Here is a 27,404-nt window from a genome sequence, read left to right as displayed (position 1 = left end):
GGAGTGTCTGCCAGATAGTTGAATCTCGGATTCACAAAGAGGAGTGTGTATTTCGTCCTGGAACTGTTCTCCCACATGGTCCATAAGGATGCACGGAACGTTACCCACCAGTCTATATGTGTTTTGTGGACTTGGAGAAGGCATTAAAACACCTCCGGCCTAATTAAGGCAGTTGGCTCCTTGTTTGACGTTTCCAGTGAGGGTTGAACACCACCAGGGCTGCCCTGATTCTGTTCAGAACCTTTATGGACAGAATGTCTAGGTAAAGCCTTGGTGTTGAGGGGAACCAGTTTAGTGGCTGCAGGATCGGGTCTCTACTTTTTGCAATGATTTAACTTCATCAGGCCGTAATCTTCAGCTCTCACGAAATCGGTTGGCAGCCGAATGAGTATGAAGCGGCTGGGATGAGAATCAGCACCTCCAAAGTATGAGTCAATGGTTTTCGCCCTGAAAAGGGTGTAGTGGGGGTGAGATCCTGTGCCAAGTGGATGGTTTAAATACCTCGGGGTCTTGTTCACGAGTGAGGGAAGGATGAAACGCGAGATTGACAAGCGGATTGGCGCCACCTCTGCAGTGATGCGGACTCTGCATCTATCCGTTGTGGTGAAGGGGAACCTGAGCCAAAAAGCAAAGCTCGCAATTTACTGGTTGATCCACGTTCTTACCCTAAACTACGTATAGTCATGGATTTTGGGTAGTGACTGAAAGAAAAAGGTTAGGATGCCTCCTAGTGTTCAGGGTACCAACTGGTATGAGGCCTCCCAGGGTCCCTAGGCTGGCCTCGGATAAGCAGAAGAAGATGGATGGAAGGATGAAAGAAAACATTCCACTTGTTAGAATCTGAAAAGATTTATTGTCAGTCACATTTATTTTGTCTGTCTGTGAATTAAAGAGCAATAGTTAGCATCAAGTGCATATGAAACCTTCTAAGAATAAAAGATTCTGACAAAGTTTGTTCAAAAACATATTTTTCCCCAAAGCGTCCAAACAGGTCACATAATCACAAAGTTAGTAAAAAAAAAAATTCCCTGTCATCAGTGAGAGCAGCTTCTACAAAGGAGAATGGAAATGGAAAAGAAATCTATGAAATACTGAATAGAAATCCCTTATTTACTAATAATCCCTTATACATCCCCTGTACCCCATCCAGCCTCCCAGAGGGTGCCCATGGAACACTGACTCCCTCAGACTAGTTTGGGCAGGAATAATCAAACATCTGAAGTTACCTCCAAGTAACATTTTATCACCAAAATCTTGTTGGCTAGAAGACAGAAACGGACAGAAGATAACAGAATGAAGTCATTGGATTCCTGCTGGATGTTGTAATTGATTATTCCCATGGTACACGAGGGTTATGACTTATAGAACCCCTCCATTCATCAAAAATCTCTGACTACATGAAGAACTGAGCCACCATGTTGGCCAAACCCAACAAGATCAGAAAACTGTGGAAAAGCGCTGATGGCCAGCGGAGGGTGCCCTGTCTTCTCAGGGAGATCATGTGGACCAATGAGGGAAAGACAAAAACTAAAGCCAAGCCGCACGTTGCTCCTGAAAACCTGAAAAGGTCCAACAGTTTTCATATAAGAATACAAGTAGGGTTTGGGACAAGCATTTGTTAAGGTGGAATAAATACAGACATAAATTCAAACGTACCGAATAATGGATCCGATATTGGGATAAAACTTTGCCATCAGGACACCAGCTCCAACAATCATGCAGTTCAGGGCCAGGACATGGAAGAAACTAAAGATGAATGGAAAAGCTTTTATTCTCAACTGATGGTGGAACATGCACACTGTATATAGAGTACTTATGTTAGGGCTGTCGGAAATCAAGTTAAAACAGCCAATTCAGACATTGAAAGAAGGTTTACCTTGGGTAATGATTGCCAAAGATCTGGCCCATCATTTGGACTCGTACCAAGTATCCCAGTAAGGGGTAGACCGTGATCATTTGGAACAACAGGAAGGTCCGAGCCACAAATACCATCACATCATCACTGGGGAAATTATCTAAGAAGTTCTTTGAGAAAAAGATGGCAATAGAATGTTTCAATAATACAATAGCATAAATGTGGGATGGCATTTTATCAGTCCTACTGGTTCGATGCAGTCTTTGTCAAGAGGAGGCGCTGGAAAGGCGGCGAAGATCAACACTCCTACATAAAGATAGGTCATCCCTACCAGGAGATAAGCCACAGACAGGTCCCGTACCTGAAAGTACCATAACTCAGTCACAAATGATGTCTTCTGAGGTAAACTGGGTATTAGAGGGACAGAAGGCTTGTCATCAGTCAATGTAGCTCCTCTGTTATTTGGAGGCCCAATTCCTTCCTGTGTCTGAATAACCCTGTCATTGAGTCATTGACAGTGATTCACTCAGCAAAGGTAGTCACCATGCATGACATAGGCTCACATTGTTCTCTTGGTGCTTGTTGTTCTTCATTAGGGTGATGATACAGTTGTGAATGAAAAACGCCAGCGTCAGGACGCCTGTCAACTGAGGGAAGAGCAGCCGGAACTCTGGAAGAAAAAAATTCCCAAAGACATCATGCATCTGCCTGCTACTAGTACGCAAGGTAGTAAGAAAGGATCCATAGATGTTGGAGCATCACATTCATCACATTAGACATTCACACGTACATTAACATGTTAGTCAATCAAAACAGGGATATGAAAGTCAGAGGACGCATGTCAGGCAAATGTGTTTGTTAAGATGTGCCTCAAATGAGCAACTATTGTACACCCAAAGGAAATTTTCAGACAACAATGATGGAACATTTCAAATTATGGCATATACTCACCACAATAGATACAACTGTACCAAAAAAAACCCTTAAATAATAAGACCCTTAATCTGTATTATATGTACACTACATCTGTATGTAAAGTGTATGTGTGTGTATATATGTGATATATATATATGTATATATGTATGTATGTATACATATAGTATATATTATATAATATGTATACATATAGTATATATACAGTATTTGTGTGTATGTTTGTTTATTTATCGCGTCACAAGATCTCCTAAGATTAAAACACAACAATATATCTCGTTCAGACAAAAAATGTCTATTAACACTAAACTAATCACACAATTAATGAAAATGAATTTGATCATTTTGCCAGCCTCCATATATTGCCATGTGCATGAGGGGCTGTCTTCCTAGTCTCCAAACAGGAAGGAAGAGGATTCACTCTGTGCTCTGGTTTCAGCACGCGTTTGTTCCAAAGAACAACAGCATGAATGGACTGAGCCCTTTTCTCAATCACACTGTCTCTTTGTGTGAGTGGGTGGAGACTAGGCCGGTAGCATACGCACAGTGTGCAGAAGAGCGTGCTTCCTCTTGCACCTTCTTCTTGTAATGTTGTCGATATTAAATTAGACTGCAATATATTGTTGTATATACAGTAAAGTCTCGTTATATCGATATTCTCGGGAGTCGGAAAAAATACCGATATAACCGGACTATCCATATATCCGATCCTGCGCCGAACTGCATTAAACGTGGGCGGATCTTTGATATGGCATGTAATTTTCTCCTTGAGTTCATGGATTGCCTATCTAGCATGCTTTTGTACTACAATAAATGTTGTACTTCAGGAAATAAAAATAAACTTGCGCTGTAGTGATTACCGATTACCGGGACATAATTCACCCCGGAACTATCGATAGGGAAGGTGTTGCCACCCGGAGGGGTAGACGCGAGGGACGGGTGTTTTCCGCTGTGTGTGCTGCACTCTGGTGGTGGAAGTGTGAAAAATAAAGTTGACTGGAAGCAGCCGTTCGCCGTGTTCTTTTTTGGTATTGAAATCTTTAAGCAAAGATTGATTTAAGCTGCTTTTGTATCGATATAAGCAGACCAAATTGGCTGGCGGGAGATGAAAAGGGCATCGTAGTAACCGGATTATCATAATAACCGGGTATCGTACTAACGGAGCTAATTATATCATAAAAGACTAGAAATTTGCCGGGAAATGAAAATAGTATCGTAATAATTAGTAATTCGTTTTAACCGATATCGATATCGAACGAGACTTTACTGTATTTGTATATCTTTTCAATGTACTTTTCTTAAAATTAGCATTTTGACTAAATTCCGACAAAACGTTACATATCATTAAAAGCAAACACTGTAATGTACACAGAATGCATATGCAAATGAGCTGTGTGCATTGACACACAATGTGAATTTCAGAGTACAGTAAAGTCTCGTTATATCGATATCGGTACCCCAGAGGGGTGTTGCCTACCCCTCTGGGTGGCAACACCTTCCCTATCGATAGTTCCGGGGTGAATTATGTCCCGGTAACCACTACAGCGTAAGTTTATTTTTATTTACTGTAGTACAAAATTTATTGTAGTACAAAAGCATGCTAGATACGCAATACATGAACTCAAGGAGAAAATTACATGCCATATCAAAGATCCGCCCACTTTTAATGCAGTTCGGCGCAGGATCGGATATATGGATAGTCCGGTTATATCTGTATTTTTTCCGACTCCCGAGAATATCGATATAACGAGACTTTACTGTATTTTTGGATCATTTCTCCAGATCATTAATTCATGGATTCATGGATCATTAATTTATGCCAGCACACTGCCTGTCACTCACACAATGTGATCATCTTAGCTCTGGTAGTCATCCTTCCTTCATGCTAAGCTTTCTCAGTTTCACTGTCGGAGGTCATGTTAATAAGACTTGCAGTTATACAGTGAAGAAAATAAGTATTTGAACACCCTGCTATTTTGCTATTTCTCCCACTTAGAAATCATGGAGGGGTCTGAAATTTTCATCGTAGGTGCATGTCCACTGTGAGAGAGATAAACTAAAAAGAAAAATCCAGAAATCACAATGCATGATTTTTTAACAATTTATTTGTGTGATACAGCTGCAAATAAGTATTTGAACACCTGAGAAAATGAATGTTAATATTTGGTACAGTAGCCTTTGTTTGCTATTACAGAGGTCAAACGTTTCCTGTAGTTTTTCACCAGGTTTGCACACACTGCAGGAGGGATCTTGGCCCACTCCTCCACACAGATCTTCTCTAGATCAGTCAGGTTTCTGGGCTGTCGCTGAGAAACACGGAGTTTGAGCTCCCTCCAAAGATTTTCGATTGGGTTCAGGTCTGGAGACTGGCTGGGCCATGCTAGAACCTTGATATGCTTCTTACGGAGCCACTCCTTGGTTTTCCTGGCTGTGTGCTTCGGGTCGTTGTCGTGTTGGAAGACCCAGCCACGACCCATCTTCAATGCTCTGACAGAGGGAAGGAGGTTGTTCCCCAAAATCTCACAATACACGGCCCCAGTCATCCTCTCTTTAATGCAGTGCACTCGTCCTGTCCCATGTGCAGAAAAACACCCCCAAAGCATGATGCTACCACCCCCATGCTTCACAGTAGGGATGGTGTTCTTCGGATTGTACTCTTCATTCTTCTTCCTCCAAACACGCTTATTGGAATTATGACCAAAAAGTTCTATTTTGGTCTCATCTGACCATAAAACTTTCTCCCATGACTCCTCTGTATCATCCAAATGGTCATATGCAAACTTAAGACGGGCCTTGACATGTGCTGGTTTAAGCAGGGGAACCTTTCGTGCCATGCATGATTTCACATCATGACGTCTTAGTGTATTACCTACAGTAACCTTGGAAACGGTGGTCCCAGCTCTTTTCAGGTCATTGACCAAGTCCTGTCGTGTAGTTCTGGGCTGATTCCTCACCTTTCTTAGAATCATTGAGACCCCACGAGGTGATATCTTGCATGGGGCTCCACTCCGATTGAGATTGACCGTCATGTTTAGCTTCTTCCATTTTCTAATGATAGCTCCAACAGTGGACCTTTTTTCACCAAGCTGCTTGGTAATTGCTCCGTAGCCCTTTCCAGCCTTGTGGAGGTGTACAATTTTGTCTCTGGTGTCTTTGGACAGCTCTTTGGTCTTCGCCATGTTACAAGTTAAAGTCTTACTGATTGTATGGGGTGGACAGGTGTCTTTATGCAGCTAACGACCTCAAACAGGTGCATCTGATTCAGGATGATACATGGAGTGCAGGTGGACTTCTAATGGGCAGACTAACAGGTCTTTCAGGGTCAGAATTCTAGATGATACACAGGTGTTCAAATACTTATTTGCAGCTGTATCACACAAATAAATTGTTAAAAAATCATGCATTGTGATTTCTGGATTTTTCTTTTTAGTTTATCTCTCTCACAGTGGACATGCACCTACGATGAAAATTTCAGACCCCTCCATGATTTCTAAGTGGGAGAAATAGCAAAATAGCAGGGTGTTCAAATACTTATTTTCTTCACTGTATATTATCTTTGTCTCTTTCATACACAACACATGGTTGTAAACAGGTTTTCTATGCTCAAACTACAAACATACAGTGAGGGCCGTAAGGATCGACCGGCCGATATATCTATATATTTAACTACAAACTGACGAACTATTTACTATTTACGACGGCACCGCAAGGCACGCTGGGAACCAGGAAGTTTTTAATGATTTATTTGTAAATTCCTATGGTTCATACGTAAGTATTTGCACCCTTGAGATAATCAGTGCTAATATTTAGTGCAGAAGCCGTTATTTGCAATTACAGAGGTCAAACGTTTCCTGTAGTTCCTCACCAGGTTTGCACATTCAGCAACAGGCATGTTGGCCCACTCCTTTACACAAATCCAGTCTAGATCTGTCAGGTTTTGGGGCTGTCGCTGAGCAACACAAAGTTTCAGCTCCCTCCAAAGATTTTCGATGGGATTTAGGTCTGGAGACTGACTAGGGCACTCCAGACCCTTGATTGATATGCTTCTTACGCAGCCACTCCTTGGTCATCTTGGCTGTGTGCTTCGGATCATTGTCATGTTGGAAGATCCAGCCACGACTCATCTTCAATGCTCTGGCTGAGGGAATGAGGTTGTTGTCAAAGAGGTCATCCTCTTTTTAATACAGTACAGTCGTCCTGTCCCCTTTGCTGAAAAGCATCCCCAAAGCATGATGTTTCCACCCCATACTTAACAGTAGGGATGGTGTTCTTGGGATGTAACTCAGCCTTCCTTTTCCTCCACACACAACGAGTGGAGTTTGAACCAAAAAGCTAATTTTTTGTCTCATCTGACCCGTCTGGATCATTCAGATGGTCCCTGGCAAACTTTAGATGAGACCACACATGTGCTGACTTCAACAAGGGAACCTTGTGTGCTATGTATGGTTTTAAACCATTATGCCGTAGTGTTCTACTGACAGTAGACTTTGAAACTGTGGTTCCAGCTCTCTTCAGGTCATTGACCAGCTCCTGCCATGTAATTCTGGGCTGATTCATCACTTTCCTAAACACGAGTCATGCCCCACGAGCAGAGATCCTACATGGGAGCCCCAGTCCGAGGTAGATTAGCAGTCATGTTTAGCCTTTTCCATTTTCTAACAATTGCAGCAACTGTTGATTTACTCTCACCAAGCTGCTTTCCATTTGATCCATAGCCTTTTCCAGCTATGTGGCGCTCTCCTGTTTTGTCTCTGGTGTCTTTGGAAAGCTCTTGCCCACGACAGTTGGATTATGACTGACTGTGGGGGTGCACAGGTCACATTAATGAGCTCAAATGGGAGGTAGGTGGGGGGTTACTCGTGGGGTAAAGGTGGGCTTTTTTAGGGTGAGAGATTGGTGAGATTGAGAGCTCTTTGAGAGTAAAAATTATTGCTAGTTCAAATAAATCATTTTTAAAAAAATCATACAATTTTTTTTTTTAAGATTATGTCTCTAGGGCGGCACGGCGGTCGAGTGGTTAAAGCGCAGACCTCACAGCTAGGAGACCATGCATGCGTGTGTTTTCTCCGGGTACTCCGGTTTCCTCCCACATTCCAAAAACATGCTAGGTTAATTGCCGACTCCAAATTGTCCATAGGTATGAATGTGAGTGTGAATGGTTGTTTGTCTATATGTGCCCTGTGATTGGCTGGCCACCAGTCCAGGGTGTACCCTGCCTCTCGCCCGAAGACAGCTGGGATAGGCGCCAGCACCCCCGCGACCCTCGTGAGGAAAAGCGGTAGAAAATGAATGAATGATTATGTCTCTAAAAGTGGAAATGCATCTATGATGAAAATGTCAGATCTCTTCTTATTTTCTAAGTGGGAGAACTTGCAAAATCGCAGGGGGTGTAAATACTTATGACCATCACTGTATTTGATTTATAAATAAAGAATCCTACATAATTATCATGGTAGGGTATGGACCCAGTTAACTGCGATAAACGAGGAATTACTGTATACTGTATAAAAACACTCACAAGAAAGAAAACAAGTGTTTGATGTTTCTTACCTGGAACATAGTACTTGGTTGCTTCAAACCAGCTGAAGTCTAGATGAAAGCCAAGGCGGACAGCTTTGATGGTGACCAGAACCAGCAGGTAGATGACGGATATGGTGCCTGGACAATGAGGGACACAAAATCCATGCATGAATGATGCAGCATAACACAATACAGTATGAGGGCTTAGTCATCCTTTCACTTTAAAGTAACCTTAATCAGCAATAATTCATTTTCAAACATTGGGTAAAAACAGATAAAAAATTTGTAGGTGCTAAAAATATACATTCATTTATTTTCTACCACTTATCCTCGCGAGGGTAGCGGGGGTGCTGGAGCCTATCCCAGCTGTCTTCGGGCAAGAAGCGGGGTACACCCTGGACTGGTCGGCAGCCAATCACAGGGCACATATAGACAAACAACCATTCACACTCATACCCATACTCATACTCGTTCATACCTATGGACAATTTGGAGTCGCCAATTAACCTAGCATGTTTTTGGAATGTGGGAGGAAACCGGAGTACCCGGAGAAAACCCACACATGCACAGGGAGAACATGCAAACTCCACACAGAGATGGCCGAGGGTGGAATTTAACTCTGGTCTCCTGATGTGTGGCCTACACGTTGATCACTCGTCCACCGTGCAGCCCTAAATATACATATATATATAACAGCCTATAGGCCAACAAAAATAGAGCACATCCTAAGGAAATTACTCCAAAACAGGATCTTTACCTTTGCTAGCAGTCTTATAAAGGAAAAAAACAACTGTCAAATGTGAATTCAGACTCACCCAAGAATGTAAACCTTGCAAAGAAGGAGGCTGACCGGAAACAAAGCAGTGGCAGCAGTAGGATGATGAGATAGAGCGGTATGGTGTTGGTTTTGCTCCACCAATGTTCAAAGGAGTCAACATCAGTGGTATCATTGCCAGCTGCAATGGGGTAAAGAGTGCTGATGCTCTTGTTCCCTTCAGAGTCGGTGTTTGGGTATGGGCAAATGACTAGGGGAGAATTAAGCAAAGCATTAGAATGCCGGTCAAACCTTTGGACACATGGGGGCACTGTTGAGAGCACCCTACCAAACTGTTTGAATAGAGCCTATTATTAGTCGTAAAATGTGCACATTTAAGCTACTTTCACCAATTTCAAAAAAGAAAAATACAAATATAAAGGCATTTAGAAGATGCATTGTGATGATATGTAGTGTTCTACACTGGTCACTATATGTCAGTAATGTTACTGTAATGTTCGGTGAAGCATACAAGCACCAGGCGATCGCCAAAACAACAGGCTTTTGTTACAGGTTTGAATGATCTCACAACAGGCTAGAAAAGCATTTGAAGAGCACAGACCCAGCCAAGCACCACAGCTGCACCCCCCACTCATATTGTGATTTACACTATAAATATTAGTCCTACATATTTAGCATGCTAACACCTAACATAACAGTGGGAAGTGTTTATATACCTAAGTGTCTGGCTAAGAAAAAAAGGGCAAAAAATGCTACTCTGCTCATGTTGGCATACAAGCAATGCAAGCAATGCTCACATGCTAACGTCACGATAACAAATTTTGCTGGTTGATAATTATCGACCGATATTAGATAATTTTGATCTTTTAAAAGATCATTGTGTCATGTCACATTTGAGCCACTAGATGGCACTCAAGGGTAGCGTACCTGTGTGAGGCATACCATATTAGCTACAAATTGCAGAGCATCACCACAACACACACAATCCCTACTCCTGGTGTCCAAAGAACTACACACACACACAGCAACGCAATAGGTGGATAAAAACAGACAATACACTACCAACATATAATGCAGAATATTAACCAGCTACTATGCAAGCTCTAATCATGTGCTTTTTTTAATTTGTTTTTTTTACCAAAAAACTGCACAGCAGACCACTGTGGGAAACAGGAAATATTCCCAGCAACACTATAAAGATCTCCGTTAAGAAAACCAACACTTCAATAAAGCCTACACACACACAGTTATGTTGTGTATTGTTAAACTATCCTAGGCGATCATATTTGAGCTGCAAAATAATGGGTATGACAAACTGCACGACTTGCGTGGGTTGAGATTTAATCATGTTAAAAACTGTATTTAGAAGGTCATAAACAGATTTTCCGTGCTCTCAATTCAGAAATGTTCGCTTTATAAACAAGGAATTCTACTTTCCAAAGATTCTCTGATCACAATCGGGTCTGGAACCAATTCACTGATAAACGAGAGACGACTGTACAGGCTGGTAAGATGGATACCTTCTGTCTGACTTACCTCTATCTGTGCCATTGGTTCCAAACTGGGGATGTGACATGTTAACATGATGAGCATAGTCTGTAAACGGAAGAGAAAATACACTGGTCAAAGTAATATTATAAGTACAATGAATATACAATAAGTAAAACAAATTATATTAATGAAGATCAGTGATCTTCATGTCTAAAAATGTTTTTCTGGTTTGACAAGAGCGTTGTGTCTTACTGTAAATAAACTGCCCGGTGTTGTAGAGGAAGTTGGACATGAGGACCCAATAAACCACCATGGCTCCAATAAGAGACACCATTGAGAATACCAAGCTAGACCACTGGCCAAACTTGCCAAAGTAGTACCGACAAACATCAGGAAATTCCCAGTCAGATGTGTCCACATAAGCTGCACAGGACAAAAAGACGGAGGCAGTAGAAAAGTCACAGTGGAGAAAATAAGCATTGGCTGGTGATCAGTACAGTGTGTCCTCAAGGAGTCCTAGTAGAGACATAGTAGATCAAATCTAGAGCTGCAGCAATTAATCATTATCCAATGAATCCAAAACTATTTTGGTATTCATATTTGTTGAAATGTAAATATCCTCTGATTTCAGCCACTCAATCGTGATTTTTTTAATATTACGGAGGATCGACCAGCAACCACCAGGTGGAGAATAAGTGCAATGTCACAGTTACGGAAAATCAAGGCAGCCAATGTTGTGGGACCTACGGATTGCCTTTGGTGATTTGAGTACGATGTAACAACAGTAGAGCATCAGCAAGCCTGTGAAGATAAGGATGAGGATCCCCAGAGTGAAACCAGCCTAAAGGGTGAAAACAATGGTCAGACTACTCAAGCTACCTTTACCATCAGTGTGACATCAGGTGTATCCAATGCCAAACCTAATGGCATTGTATTACATTGTATAACATTTATCAAAAGTATGTCAAATATTCTTGTCACCTGTTTTATACCCCAAGGTATGCTGAGTATGGACGTGCCCATCATTGTATTCCATATTGCAAATCTGCAAGACAAGCAAAAGTAAAAACATTGGCAAAAAGAGAATTGGCTTTGGGTGACTGACTTAAATATCCTGAGAGTGCTTACATGGTGATGATACTGGGGTTTTTAGTCAACTGGTCACTGCCTGTCACCTTAAAAGCTGACCCCAGAGGGCTGTAAATGTAAATTTCCTCTGCACGAGGGATCACATGGTTAGGTGGACTCTGGAGATAGACACAATCAACATACATAAATATGCAACAATGTTCAGCTACATCAGTAGCTTCAATTTGTCAATTTCAGCTTGCAATTTCCCTCTTGAATACACTGTCGCTGGATTCTTACAGCGTGGGCCAGTGTAAAAAATATATATTTTAAAAAACACTATCATCAACAGGTTTTTTGAAGGTGTTTAACTTCTAAAGTGTTTCAGTACTAGGCTTGTGGTGTGTTGAAATCGCAGTGAGAGTGGTACCAGGTACATTCTAATGACCTTGGACTATTTTACTAAGTGGCTGGAAGCTTACAGATGATTATAATTACTACAATACTTATGTTTCTTGGACTAGTTACAAACACTTCTAGCTAACATCACTTACCAGCAGCCTGTCAGAAGAGCCTGTGAGTTTGCTGTAGTAATGCACTCTACTGTTGAGGATAGCAGCCTCAGCTGACACCCTCTCTTGCGGGTCATCATCTACAATATTCCTGGGTTCCACGTGAAAAGGCCTGGAATTAAGACAACAATCATGTCCAGTTAATAGTATTAATTACTTCTGCCAAGCAGTTTATTCTGTTTGAACATTAAGCAAAAAAAACCCAATAACCTCTTCAATAAGTTCAACTTTGTGGAGAGATGTGGTGCAAATCCAGGAATTTGTCTTCACATTATTGCGAGACAGAGTCTTTGTTGACCTTTTCAGTGAAGTATGCATATATTACAAGTTGCAGTCCCTCTTGGTTAGGCACTGCATGGAAGCACAAACTTTTAGTGCTTTTATAAAAATTCCCCAATTCACTGGGATTTCATACTTTAGTTGACAATTTTCCAATTGAACATGAATGGACAATTTATTTGGCACCCCCTTCTGGTAGAAAATTATTTTCCATTTTCCATTACTGTAACATTCTGCTTATTGCTTAATGTAGCCTCAATGCGGTACAAGCCAGTGCCTTGTTGTGCCAGTCCCAGGCCTGGATGAATACAGAGGGTGGTCATCCTACGTAAACATTTTGCCAAACCAAGTATGTAAATCAACAACACGACTTCCATACCGGATCGGTCAAGGCCCGGGTTAACAATGACCGCCATCGGTGCTGTTCACCTATAGGGTGGCGGTGAAAATTGGGTTACTGTTGGTCAAAGAAGGAGAGGAGGAAGATGTGCCTGTAAGAAGAGAGAGAAGAGGAGCGCCAAGAACCTAGACCTGACAGTAGGGACTTTGAATGCTGGAGCTATGACAGGAAAAGGTAGAGAGTTGGTTGACATGATGCAGAGGAGGAAGGTAGACATACTGTGTGTCCAGGAGACCAGGTGGAAAGGTAGCAAGGCTATCATGGTGTAGATGGGAAGAGAAATGGAATAGGAGTTATTCTGAAGGAGGAGTTGGTTAAGAATGTCCTGGAGGTAAAAAGAGTGTCAGATTGGGTGATGAGCCTGAAGCTAGAAATTGAAGGTATGTTGTTCAATGTTGTTATTGGGTATGCCCCACTAGTAGGATGCGAGTTGGAGGAAAAATTGAAATTCTGGCTGGACCTTGATGAAGTGATGCAGAGCATCCCTAGAAGGGAAAGAGTTGTCATTGGACAGACTTGAATGGACATGTTGGTGCAGGAAATAAAGATGGTGAAGAAGTGATGGGCAGGTTTGGTATTCAGGAGAGGAATGCAGAAGGACATGAAGAATGCCAAAAGGATGGAAATAGCTGTAGTGAATACTTTCTTCTAGAAGAGAGAGGAACATGGGGTGACCTGTAAGAGTGGAGGTAGGAGTCCACAGCGGCTTGTGTAGAAGCTGTAATCTGAAGGAGATCAGTGACTGCAAAGTAGTGGTAGGTGAACGTGTAGCCAGACAGCATAGGATGGTGGTGTGTAGAATGACCCTCATGGTGAGGAAGATGAAGAGGGCATAGGCAGAGCCGAACACCAAATGCTGGAAGCTGAAACAAGAAGAGTGTTGTAGGATTTTTAGGCAGGAGTTGAGACAGGAGGCTCTAGATGGTCTAGAGGTACAGGAGTGTATACAGCGAAAAAGGTTAGCTAAGAAGAAGTGGGACATTGAGAGGACTGAAGAGAGTACAGATCGATGAATCCTAAGGTGAAAGTAGAGGTGGCAAAGGCCAAGCAAGAGATCTATGATGACTTGCACGCTAGGTTGAACAGTAAGGGGGAGAGGTGGATCTCTACAGGTTGGCGAGGCAGAGAAACAGAGATGGGAAGGACGTGCAGCAGGTTAGGATGGTCAAGGATAGGAATGGAAGTGTACTGGAAGATGCCAGTAGTGTGATGGGAAGATGGAAAGGGTATTTTAAAGAGTTGATGATTGAGGAAAACAAGAGAGAAGGAAGAGTAGAAGAGGTGTCTTCTGTGGACCAGGAAGTAACAAAGATTGGTAAAGAGGAAGTGAGAAGAGCATTGAAAAGGATGAAGAGTAGGAAGGCACTTGGTCCTGATGGTATACCTGTGGAGGTATGGAAGTGTCTAGAAGAGGTAGCAGTAGAGTTCCTGACTGGTTTGTTCAATAGGATCTTAGGTGATGAGAAGATGCCTCAGGAATGGAGGAGAAGTGTGTTGGTGCCCATTTTTTAAGAACAAGGGTGATGTGCAGAGCTGTGGCAACTACAGAGGTATAAAATTAATGAGCCGTACAATGAAGTTATGGGAAAGAGCAGTTGAAGCTAGACTAAGGGCACAAGTCAGCATTTGTGAGCAGCAGTATAGTTTCATGCCAAAAAAAAAAAAAAAGAGTACTACAGTTGCAGTATTTGCTTTAAGAATGTTAATCAGAAGTACAAAGGTCAGAGTGAGCTGACGTGTCTTTGTAGAGCTGGAGAAAGCCTATGACAGGGTCCCGAGAGAGGAACTGTGGTATTGTATGAGGAAGTCTGGAGCGACATAGAAGTATGTTGAAGTAGTGCAGGACATGTACGAGAACTGTAAGACAGTGGTAAGATGTGCAGACGGTTGGAGGTGGGAATGCATCAGGGATCAGCTCTGAGCCCCTACTCGTTTGCTATGGTGATGGACAGGCTGACCGATGAGGTTGGACAAGAATCTCCATGGACTATGATGTTTGCTGATGACATTGTGATTTGTAGTGAGAGTAGGGAACAAGTGGAGGAGATCCTTGAAGAGTGGAGGTTTGCCCTGGAAAGGAGCGGAATGAAGATTACCCGCAGCAAGACGGACTATACATATGTGTGTGGATGAGAGGGACCCAAGTGGAAGAGTGAGGTTACAGGGAGAAGAGATACAGAAAGTGGACAATTTTAAGTACTTGGGGTCAACAGTCCAGAACAATGGAGATTGTGAAAAGGAGGTGAAGAAGCGTGTGCAGGCAGGATGGAACGAGTTTAGAAACGTGTCAGGTGTGATGTGTGATCGAAGAGTTTCAGCTAAAATAAAAAGGTATACAAAACTGTGGTGAGACCAGTTTTAACAGACGCTTTGAATGATGCGGCTGAAAGAATTCCCACGATACTTAAGAGTGCTGAAATAAAAACGTAGTCAATTTTGCAATAGAAGCTAATATCTCGGGTTGTGGAGTCTTATGCAGGAATCACGTTTTGATCTGACAAATCTTAAGTAACTTCTATCAGTGTAGAATTACTACAGCTTGTGGTTTGGCTGCTTTTGATCAGAGCAGCTGTTAAACTCTGGTGAAAAAAAGCAACTCACCTCTCACCTGAGCTAATGAGTGACGCTGGGAGCACAGACCGTAGGTAGAATTGCATGGTTTAAAGTGTTTACATGTACAAAAGGAAATTTACTTTAAATTTGATGGGTGTGGTTAATATTCAGGTGCACACAATATTCCAACATTTATGGTATTTCAATTCGTTCTACATTTCAGTTCAGCATCCACATGCAATTTCTAATGAAATAGACTAAAAAAAGCCACTTAATCAAGTCTTTCTATGTTTTAGCTTTGCCCTGTTACCGCATCTGAAAACTGAAGATGAATTCTTTCATTTCAGTATTTGTTTTGAAACGATAAACATGTCCTGACACTTTGTTGTGACTTAGTGGAAGAAGATGCTTGGAATACTATATGAGCTAGAAAGCTAGTCGGCCGCTGTGAAATACCTAACTGAATTAAGATGTCACACACAGCACTACTGCAGCTGCAATTAATACAGAGGTGGCACATGAATGTTAGTCATCACCTAGCAAATGAATTCCTAGAAAGTGAAAGAGAAGAAAACATCAACAATGCCATTGTTTTAATGGTGTGAAGTTGTCTTGGATGTTGTCATGCTAACATCCATTTGTTTTGGTTTTTATTGTGGATGACTGCAAAATAACCCACATGAGCCAGAACTTTGTAAGTACAAAGTAAGTAACGCTATTGACGTTGTATCAAAGTACAAACATAGGTTGTCGAGGGAATGGTTTAAAGGAGACACATTACATCCAGACAATACATGCTGCTGAAAGTTACAATAAATTTCAAGTTGACGTACATGCAGTGCTGGTTTCAGTGTAACCAACCTTTTAGCCCTGTTGTCCAAAGAGTCTGTGGAGCCTCTGTGCGAGAAGCTCTCTCCTGTTGGCCCCGAGCTCAGCAGAGGCTTGTAGTCATCCTCCATCATATCTCACACACTCAGCTGGGTCCTGCCAACTCACATCACCTGACTGGGTCAAATGGGTCATAAAGTTACCACCTGACTGCAAGGAATTATGTCATAAATTCCCATCACAAAACAACAATAAAATATTTTTGTGTGGTAACGTGTGACATTTTCTGGGTTACATATACTCATAGAACATACGTATCTTGGGTAGAATTTGTACCAGCTGAGATGGAATAAAGAGGATAGAAATTAATTATGTAAAGACACAAAATTATACCCAGAGATGTGCTGCAAGGACACAGCATAGCTGGCAACTTCAGCCAACTGTAATGGGCAACATGGCAACATTAAGGCACTACAGAATCAGGCACTGATGACATCATAGATGGACGACAGAGCTGATTTTGGCTTCCTGTTTTCATGTGTAAGCAAGCTAATAGGCTACTTACCAAGCATGTTCGGTGATAAAAACTACATTAAGAACACCATTGGACTCACACAGTGTATTAACAACATGACAAGACGTACCATACTGTAAGCTAACAGAAAAATGCACACAAACCGAAGCAAAATTTGGACATTTTCGACGTTAAATGAACAACACACTAACAGAGATTCCACTGTATACGTCCTGCGATTGACTGGCAACCACCCTAATGAAGGTTTCTGAATCTAAAGGACTAAAACCCAACTGACCAGGCGTAGCTTTGCAGAATACTTAACATGTTTTGAGTAGCTTAGTCTGTGAAGCACAGAAGTAAAACATTCATTGATTCATTTTCTACCGCATTCCTACCCAATTCTAAAAACATCCTCATAAATCCTCTTAAGAAAAGTAGCAACCAAATAGAATTACGTTTTATGCCGCTATGCACCTCCACTAATGTATTAGTGCAACCTTGGTTAGCATGTGTTTTAGGTAAACATTGAAAAATAAATCTATGGCAAAATTTTGCCTTTGTTTGTGTCCATGTTTAGGGTAGTAAACAATACTGAGCCCAACTCTGATCTTGATGTATTTTTGTCACAAAATAGCTAGATAGATACTTTATTAACCTCCAATAGAACCTTCCTTGTTAGCATCTTGGTACTAAATGGAAAAAGTCAGCTCTGTTGCCCGTCTATGATGTCATCAGCGGTTGACCGTAATTCTTTGCTAACAAACAGTTGTGCTGCAAGTCTCGGAAATGTTTTACATTCATAAAACAATTCTAAACACATAAAAATGAGAAATTAAGATTTAGGGTTAGTTTCACTATGATTGAAGACGTGATGGCAGAGGCACGATGTGGCAGCGAGATCAACATGGACACCACCTTCGTGTTTTGCTGTCTGTCATCTTCCGAATTGATTTGTTAGTATAATCAAATCACCGTATAATGAAATACCTGCCTTCAAGCGCGGAAGAACAAAAGCTGCTATGTTCTCTTTGCTGTCAACCCGATGCAGACAGGACTTTAGCTAACGTAGTATCCCAATCAGCAGTCACGTGACAACACAAAATGACTTTTTACTTGTCCCAAATATGTGTACAAACATTTCAAGAAACTGTTTCCGCGTGTGTTAAACATCAAATCAGAAATCACTTACACGCAAAATAAAGCACACAACCCACGCCTCAATGCAAAGCGTTTGCTATTTTTTGTCAAACACAGAATATAAATAACAACTTTACCGACACTGATGGTGAAAGAATCCTTCCCGGTTGTTTTCAGCTCATCTCAGGTTTGCTGTGTCAGCAGATCTATCCACTAGGAATGCACACACATATAGTTTTGTTATCGTCAATAAGAGGAAGTGCGTAATAGAACCACTCTTTGTTAGCTACGATATTACGGTAAACCGTGAACACGGTTTAGAAAATAAAACAGGATTCCTCATCACAAACTATCTGGGCTGTGATCACCCTTCGTCTTGCATCTGATTTGTTTTCCTCCCCTTTCTTCTTCTTCTCTACTGTTTCCGCTTCTTCTTCCGCCTTTCCTTTAGAACAGCAACATGACGGCCCCCTCCTGACCGTGTGACGTTACATCAGCTTGCCTTTCAATGTGCTCAAATTCACCCAAAGGACAATAGGTGGGTTAAAAATACAGACTGAAATAATAATCAGAATGATAATCAGAATCATTAATTATCAAGTCTTTGTTGTTTGAAGTTCTAAAATAACACAATTTCTGTCTCAAACACGTCTCGAGTCCTCCTCGGACTTCCTCATTGTTACTAGACTACCGTAAGATGCATTCAGGGACACTCGGACCATTACAACGTCTTTATTATGCAAACAGAAAGACACTTTTATAGAGTTGGCTTTTTTATTTTATCCATCCATCCAATGCATTTTTGATGCCGCTTATCCTCACTAGGATCGCAGGTATGCTGGAGCCTATCCCAGCTGACTTTGGGTGAGCGGTGGGGTACACCCTGGACTGATGTCAGTTGTATGAGCAACAAGTGGTTGGTTTTGTAAATATCACCTACTTTGGGCTACATTGTCCATTTGTGGGTGTATTTGCTATGACAAGTGTCCCTGAATGCAGCGGCAACTTGTTTCCCAGGGGTTACGGTATGCACCTGAATGCACCATTTTAGAAAAAAGCTTTGGTAGCACTGACAGCAGTTTGCTAGTTTTAGTCCTGCTTGTTGACTGGAATCTTCCCATAGTGTCCCAACTGTAAAGGAACACCTTTCCTGCCTGTTTCCTTCCTGCTGGTCTCGTCACACTGTGAGGCGTTCAGGCGCACCTGAGTGTTGGCGCTGATTGTTTTTCATTTTTATTCACGTACCCCCTTATGGCAATTGACTCCCAATGTGGGGTACACTTTGGGAGCCACTGATAGAGCAGAGATCTAAAGAGATATAAATGAAATAAATGAGAGATAAATGAGAGTCAAGATGCAGGATAATTCTGGAAAACATTTAATACAACTTCAAAAAAAAGAAAGTAACCCATACAAATAAAATACATCGCTTCTCCCCTCCTTTCCTCTATCCATCAAACATACTCGATCTTATTTCCAGACTCAAATAACAAGGGTGTTATATTTAACTTCCTGACCCATGCTTCATAAACAATATTTCAAATAAAAGACAATGAGTATTAAAAATCAAGTATTTGGATTGTCTGTCTTTTAGGCTGCTATGCAACTGCCAAGAGACGTTTCATTGTTTTTGTCTGGTAACCTCAGGACATCAAATATACAACATGCTCATTTCCAATGGCTGGCTTTCTTTCTCCAGAGAGTCCGATTCTTGTTGGGATTTGCATGAAAGCTGCGGATCAAACATTGTTCAGAAGAATAACGGCTGATTCGCATGAGCACCGTGTCTGATTCCTAAACACCCAGAAAGCAATCTGTCAGGCTGTTACAATTTCAACATCAATAAAGTTTCCAAATGTTTGGGAGAAGAGCAGTTAGACATGACATGTGTCTTTTGTCCCGACTTTGATTGACCCTCTTGGCATGCATTTGGCTTGGGTCCATGAAAGCACCTTTACATAACGTAACATAGCACCATTTTTTTTTCTTTTTCACGGGGGACCCAAGCAATAACATGCACCAGCTCTCCGTTGTCTTGGTTACCACTTCTAAACATACATTTCATTTCAAACATTACAAGGCAAGTCATGAGTATTGATACAGTACTTTACATGTAGAGGGTGAACTAGTACAGTACACGGTAAAGAAAGTGCTAAAGTACAGTACAAAATATTGGTCTTGAAAGGAGTATAGGAGACACCAAAGTGTTACATAACATATACGTACCTAGAATGTATACATTTGACCATTTTTTTAAAACTTGGGTTCACTTATCTTCACTGCTCCAAAACAGTACTTCCTCAGTATACAAACATACACAGCTTAATCTGCACAACCACAAATACATTTACACTGTCACCATCCACTGTCCCACCTGCGTACCTCGCTAGCGAATACAAGCACATTGACAGTAATAACACAGTAAGAACTGCTTTTTGGAAACAAACAAAGACACGCTCCACATACAGCTCTGGTGATGACCGGCCCGTCCTTCAAAACGCAAATCTGAATATCAAATATAAAAAGTACTAACTTTTGCTACGAATGGTTTGAAGTTGGGCGTTGTAAGATACCGCTGTCTCATTGCACTCTATTAACTCAAGGTCCTGCCCCACTGCACCCTTTAACCATTCCCTCTGTATGTTTTATTAGGTATAAATATGCATATTAAAGCATATTTTGCGGGTTTTTGCATAAATGAAGCATTTTCAAGCATAGAAATGGCTAAATTAAGCAAATACACACAAGGCATTCAGAAGACGCATTCAATGATGATATGTATTCTACACTGGTCACTACATGTCAGTACTGTTATTGTATTGTTGTACAACAGGCACAATAATTCACAACTCTCTCTAACTCTCATCTTGTGGCTGCAAGCTAAAACACCCCACCCCGCCCCACTCGGCTCCCCTAGAACCGAAACTCATTTATAGCAACACACACAAGTGCAAGTCTTATTTTCAGTTTTTATGTCTACTATATCGGATAAGGTGAGGGCAGGGTTGTTTCATGTCTAGAGGGCTTTAATGATGTTAAAAACGAAAGGTCATAAGCAGGTTTAAACTAACTATGACAATATTCCATTCATGAATACGGAATTCTGCTTGGTCGGGTCTGGAACCAATCAACCCTGATGAACAAGGGATGACCGTATTCCAAGAAAAGAGTATTCCTTTCCAAAGAAGCCACGGTAGCTACCATAAGAGTTGGATTGAGCGTAGATTGGTTCGTCTCGCCTGGCGACACAAGAATGACAAGTTTTTGTGACTTGAAACGCCTTTCGTTACTCACGATGCAGACGTTTTAAAGATCGTTTTATCTTCTGCTGTTCCACCTACCGTTCATATCACAGAGACAGATGAAACGGTGAAACGGCAGTATGGGACAGAGCCTTACGTGTTTTCACATGTGAATAAATGATGATTCAAAGAATTGATGATTTATCGCTTATGCAGTTAATGGACAACTATTATAGTCTGCAATCAATTGTTTTTTTAATTTAAAAAATACAAATATCTACTAATCTACACACACGTGAATATTTCGTCATTTCCTTGGTCTTCCATGAATTGTGTTTTAGGTAACCCAAGTTATTCACACACACGTCAGCTTTGGACATTTTTGCCTCTTTTTTGATGTTGTTGATTTGGTCCATCAAGGGCTTAACCGATGACTCGGTTAATGGAAACAGATTGAGACTAAGAAACCAACTGTTAGCAGGGAGTAGGTTCCTTGCGACACAATTTCCAGACAAATTGACATGTAAGACATTTCAGCTGGTGTTCCTTACGTGATGGAACAGACTATTAAACATGAAACCTCTGAACACGCCAGGCCACCGCAAATGATCACTTCAGTATTTGAAGACAAATGTTCTTTACCCACTTGGTGGCATGCTTTAGAAGCAGTGTTACAGGAAGTACACACACATTTCAACCATAATCATCCAGAATCATTTGACCATTCCATGATGTCAATCATGAGGTATGTATGCAATCAGCAGGAATCAAGCTAACGATGACTGCCAAGTCCTAAACTCAAATATTCATTGGATACGTCGACGTCAAATGGTGAGTGGCAGAGAGAGTCCGCAGAAGCAGAACAAAACATGCGTTCGTGTTGTCTTTTGGAGCGGCTCGGGTCGGGGTCAGTGATTGTCGCCAACAGAAACAGTCCGTATGCAAAGTGGCAGAACAAAAGAGCAGTTAGAACTTGAAAGTGCTTTTTGGAGCGTAGATCCACATCATTCATATACCAATCTCTACATAATTGACTATTTCCTCCTTGGAGATTAATCAATAGTGCATGGCCATTAGTATTTCTAACTCCATTATTTTCTGTCACAACAGTTCCCCCCCCCCAAGATAAATATAAATATATATTTACCTCCATAGATTTATCTGTACAAACCGCTGTATGAGTTGCTGGCACCAGCATCATTCAAGCATGAATAGCCAACCTTAAAGAAATGTAATTCCATCCACCCTGCCTCTCATGACCACCCCCCCCCAACACCCCATTGTGCCCCACTATTTAAGAAACACTGGCCTAAACACACACCTCAAGGAAAAAACAAAGGATGTCCTATGAAACCATTACAGACATAAAATCAATATGTTATAATAATAGCTGTGCCTAACTGTGCTGCCTTGGTTACTGCTGGATGGGGCGCTACCTTTCCGATGTGCTATACCCTGCACAGAGTGCTTTATATATTAATATTAAGAAAATAATACACTTCCTCATTTGATGGAAGTACAGTAATACCTCACCATTTAGTATTTCAAATGTGGTGTTTGGAAACGGCATATTATTAGTCCAAAAATCAAACGTAACATGGATAAATGAAGTAAAATGCCAACATTAGGCATTCAGGAGAAGCATTCAAAGACATTATGATGATAAGGAGGTGTCAGTAATATAACTGGTAGTGGTGTGTCGGTCATGAACGAACGCGTCAAAAGAACTAGTTCTTTTTTGTGAACGGAATGAACGAGGTCACCGCCCCTAAAATACCCATTCGGTCCGTTCAGTTGCAAATGCTTTTTTTTGATTGGCTGGAGAGTCAGTTCACCGTTCCTTTTGCAGGGTGGTACTATCTTCGTGCTTGCCTGTCTTATCCTATTGTCGCGCCTCGCTCTGTGGGTGGGTGGGATTAGCTGACTGAAAGACTGAAAGAGATTGACCGACACTCATCGCCCGTTCGTTCATGACCGACACACCACTACGGGAGATCACAGGCTCACGACCAATTGACCGAAATGACTGAATGAAACGGTTGTGCCCACCACTACTAACTGTTAATGTTCGGTGTGACACACAAGCACCAGACCTGATCGCCGAAACAATAATCCCTGACACAGCAATGTATGGCAAGCTAAAGTCAACTCTGAACACCCGACATCACTTCCTGTCAGCCCTTTGACTCAGATATTTGTTAAAGTGTAAAGGTGGTTTCATATCTAGAGGGCTGTCAAAAACTGTATTTAGAAGGTGGTAAAACTACAAAAAGGAATCCTACTTCGTGGAAATTCACTGATCGCCATAGGGAACCTAGAGGGATGACTGCATAACCTTTGTTGTTGACAGTCTGTTGACTGTTACCCTCCCCCCACACCATTATACCCCCATGAGCAACCCAACTTGTACATTTTGATAACACCATGTATAGTATCGTTCATATTTCAAGCATTTTAATGTATGATTTGTTCTAAACATTCAGCTGGTTGACAATCTTAATTTTGTTCTCTCTTTTTTGCTGTGTCCAAGTCCAAAATAGTTCCAAAATAATTTCTAAGGCATTTCTAGCTTCCTTCCACCTAGACCTATCAAAAAGTGCATCTCAAGATGGCGATCTCAGCTGATGTCATATTGTTCTTCTTTATACAGTGAAACCTTGGTTAGCGTCAGAAGGGCCGACTCTAACCAAAATGTACTCCAAACTAATTAATCTAACCGAAATCATGTAAATCCAATTAATCTGTTACAGCCAAAAAGCCAAAAATGTTAACACAAACATGTTTTTATAGTTTTGCAATTATATTTTTACATGTGTAAAAGAATTTCAAATGCAAAAAAAATGATGAATGAAAAAGACAAATGAATGTTTAAGGTTACTTTCAGCTGCATTGAAGACAAAGATATGGTATGGCAGCAAGATCAGACCTTAGTGTTTTTATTTTTTTATTTTATTCAATAGTCAAGTCTTATTGATGTCTTCAAAGGTTTCCTCCCACATTCCAAAAACATGCTAGGTTAATTGGCGACTCCAAATTGTCCATAGGTATGAATGTGAGTGTGAATGGTTGTTTGTCTATATGTGCCCTGTGATTGGCTGGCGACCAGTCCAGGGTGTACCCCGCCTCTCGCCCGAAGACAGCTGGGATAGGCTCCAGCACCCCCTGCGACCCTCGTGAGGAAAAAGCGGTAGAAAATGAATGAATGAATGAGTATTAAGGTGACTATAGGGGTGTTATTTCATGTCTAGAGGGCTCTAATAATGTTAAAACCTGTATGTATGAAACCATTCTATTTATTAATGTTGAATTCTACTTTGCTGGAATTCATTTAGCGCGGTCGGGTCTGGAACCAATTAAATGCGACGAGCGAGGGACAAGTTGTTAACAGGTGATAAAAATTATCATTTTGATTTACGTGGAATTGTGATTTAACTCATTAAGACAACAGTTGAACCAAAAAGAGGCTAACAGAGGTTCCACTGTACACAAGCATGCTCCTTTGAAGTGTTTTGTATGAATGTAAATATTAATAAATATTATAAATAAATGTAATATTAAAGGATGCCGGGCTTTGCTGCAGTTTGAAGGCCGGTCAGAGTTTTTGCTCAGCTCTACAGGGAGGGGCCAAGCCAAGTCTGGAAAAAAAGGCTACCTTTTGCTGAAATATGAATAATGCTTTGTGTTATTGAAAGGAAATACAACGTGGTTTCTGCAGGCTGCCGTCAAACTCAAACTGTTGCACATGGAGTCATTCTGAACCACAAAGTTCCGCAGCCACGTCAAGGACATACGTCAAGGACATATGTTCTCCACAAAAACACATTTCAACACGCCTGACTTTGGCCTGGGAATGTTTGCTCAGTGTGGCGTAAGCTAGGAACACCAGAGATGCTTCCCGATGAGCACAGGCGCCCTAAAAACCAGACAGTTTCACCCACAGCCGATGTACATGTATCTCTACAATAACAATAATAATAATAATCTCCATTGCACCGCTCCATTGAGAATGGTCTCCAAACAGGAGCTGATTGGAGAGGTACTATGTCTTGGTTTGCATGATGCCACCCATTTCTATATATTGTTTGTTACTTACAGCGTAGTATTCCATTTAAAGGGGGTGGGGGTTATAAGTCATGCTTAAAGTGCATTAAAGGGCACAACAAAATGAAACTATAATAGATTAGATTGTAGTTTGTTATTTAGACTAGATTTTGTAGGTTAATATTCTTATTTATATATTTATGACACACACACTCACACACACTCACACACACACTCACAAAGTCCACTCTAGGAGGAGACCGGGGGTCCATCGGTCCCGCCAAGGTCAGTCCTCCTGCTCCTCGCTGTTCTGCCGAGCATCTGTCCTCTTCTCTTTGTGACAAGTGAACATTCGCCGCATCTCCTCCTCGTACCTGATGAAATTCTCGCCGAATCTCGCCCAGGCTTTCAACGGAACGGTGATGGTGTTTCTGTACGGCTGCCGCACTTCACTGATTTTCAAAAAGACGCCATAGCGGTTGGAGCCGACGTCGAAATAAAACCTCTTGTTGTCCACTCGGAAGGTGGCGGCCTCCGGGAGCTCCGGGTTGGGGTCGTGGTTTCTGGACGCGGCTCGGTCGCGCTCGTCGTCGTCGCCGTAGTCGTCGATCAGCTGGGAGAGCGCGTCCCTGAACTCGATCAGCCCCTGCGCGGGGACAACGATGGTCTGTTCGATCCCTTGGCCGTAGTAGCCCATCGTGCCGTGGCCTTTGCTGACAGTCTGCCTTATGCGCAGGAAGCGACCCCTCTGGTTCTCCTTCAGGTCCAGAAAGTACTTCCTATTGTCCCTTTCGATCAATTCGCTCTTGAGGACGCGGTGCGCGTGGTCGTCCGACGCCGCGGAGCCGGTCGGGGACAACGCGGGCTCCTGCGCTCTCCTGCGGGGGTCGGGCGCGCGGCCCTTGCCGTCGCCGGCGTGCCCGTCGAGGCCCCCCCGCAGTCCGATGCGGGCGTAATATTCGATGAAGTCCCCCAGGCTGTAGCGGAGCGCGGGGGCCATGGACATGGACAGCGTCAGTTTGCTCTTCCGGATGTTGTCGTGGCGGCCTCTGCCGATCCACACCTCGGCTATTTTCAGGAAGCGTCCGCGCACACTCTGCTTCACGTCCAGGTAGAAGCGTTTCTTCTGGATGTCGACGCGTTTGGAGGCGAGCTCCTGGATGTCATGCTGCTGGGGGGCAGTGTGCACGTACTGCTGGGGATAAGGCGCTCTCGGCAAGGAATCTGACGCAATCTTAGCAGCCCTGACTCGCTCCATTCCTCTGCAACATCCATCGGCCATCATGATTGGTTTTCCTCTTCCAGAAAGCTCAGGACAAAGCCGTTCTCCATCCTTAGGAAGCTTTATTCCAACATCTGGCTCGGAGACGCGGATGCCTCAAATGACCCGAAGATGGCAGCGAGTTTGAAGCATCAGCTGATGCTGCTGTCATGTGTCCCGAATAAAGGTCAATATTCATCTACTGTAACCTCCATACCTTTTGGAAATTGCAGCAAGCTCATTGCGGGAGGGAGCCAGGGAAGCAGCCAACCTGAAATTGGAGGAGGCGTCCAATACTACATGAACCCGATGAACCCATCCGCCCCCCCTCCCCGTCCTGAGAATACCTCTGTTAAAGAGACACGATTTATGTGGGAAAAATGACTCTCGCACCTCGCAAAAGGCGAACAACAGGAAAGACTGGCTTAAAACCAGCATCTTGTTGATGCCTGGAGCCGGGAGATCATATTTGACAATAATATGAAGGAGTTTGATTGAGCCAAAACATGCAATCTAATGCTTATTGTTGTTTGGGCCATATGCACGCTTGTCATTTTGGACATTTCTGTCTATCACCTTTCACTAAAATAATAATATTTCACATTTCATATTTTATTCTGTAACTATATTGTGTGTGAATTATCCCAATATTTGAAATGCAGACCTAAAAGCTTGGAATATAAAGTCAGATTATTTATTTATACATTGAATATTTTCGTATGTGGAGATTAGAAAACTGGCTTACCACCTTCTAAATAGTTCTTTAACATGATTAGAGCTCTCTAGACATGACATAACACCCCTATAGTCAACTTTAAACTCCTATTATCCAACATGATCGACATTTTGTTTGTTTCTGTCTGATTTTTTCCCTGATTATGGAGTCGCCACAGCAGAACTTTTTGATCCGCATGCCGATTTTTGGCTTGAGT

General features: G+C 42.0%; 2 protein-coding genes across 3 annotated transcripts; both read right to left on the bottom strand.

Moving 5' to 3' along the window:
* Positions 1-826: 826 nt before the first annotated feature.
* slc38a9 (solute carrier family 38 member 9) lies at positions 827-18,598 on the bottom strand. 2 transcript variants are annotated; one of them, XM_058064596.2, is made up of 15 exons: positions 18,066-18,597; positions 16,308-16,451; positions 12,197-12,326; positions 11,703-11,821; positions 11,556-11,619; positions 11,322-11,415; positions 10,827-10,997; positions 10,620-10,679; positions 9,124-9,333; positions 8,339-8,446; positions 2,419-2,525; positions 2,103-2,216; positions 1,877-2,025; positions 1,657-1,746; positions 827-1,559 (listed from the first exon to the last, which is right to left on the bottom strand). In XM_058064596.2, the coding sequence occupies exons 2-15, from the start codon at positions 16,406-16,408 to the stop codon at positions 1,394-1,396; spliced, it is 1,683 nt and encodes a 560-aa protein (XP_057920579.2). In that variant the 5' UTR covers positions 16,409-16,451; positions 18,066-18,597; the 3' UTR covers positions 827-1,393. The 2 variants fall into 2 exon arrangements, with proteins under 2 accessions (XP_057920579.2, XP_057920581.2); XM_058064598.2 differs by lacking the exons at positions 8,339-8,446; positions 9,124-9,333 and having other exon boundaries at positions 18,066-18,598.
* Positions 18,599-24,382: 5,784 nt separating this feature from the next.
* On the bottom strand, positions 24,383-26,781 carry purg (purine-rich element binding protein G). The gene has a single exon (XM_058059894.2). The coding sequence runs from the start codon at positions 26,494-26,496 to the stop codon at positions 25,498-25,500; it is 999 nt and encodes a 332-aa protein (XP_057915877.1). The 5' UTR covers positions 26,497-26,781; the 3' UTR covers positions 24,383-25,497.
* Positions 26,782-27,404: the final 623 nt, after the last annotated feature.

Source organism: Doryrhamphus excisus, linkage group LG10, assembly GCF_037039965.1.
Source record: "Doryrhamphus excisus strain RoL-2023G ecotype Guam linkage group LG10, RoL_Dexc_Guam_v1.1, whole genome shotgun sequence".
NCBI lineage: Eukaryota > Metazoa > Chordata > Actinopteri > Syngnathiformes > Syngnathidae > Doryrhamphus > Doryrhamphus excisus.
Note: the sequence above shows the minus strand (reverse complement) of the source record. Positions and strands in the feature narration are given on the sequence as shown.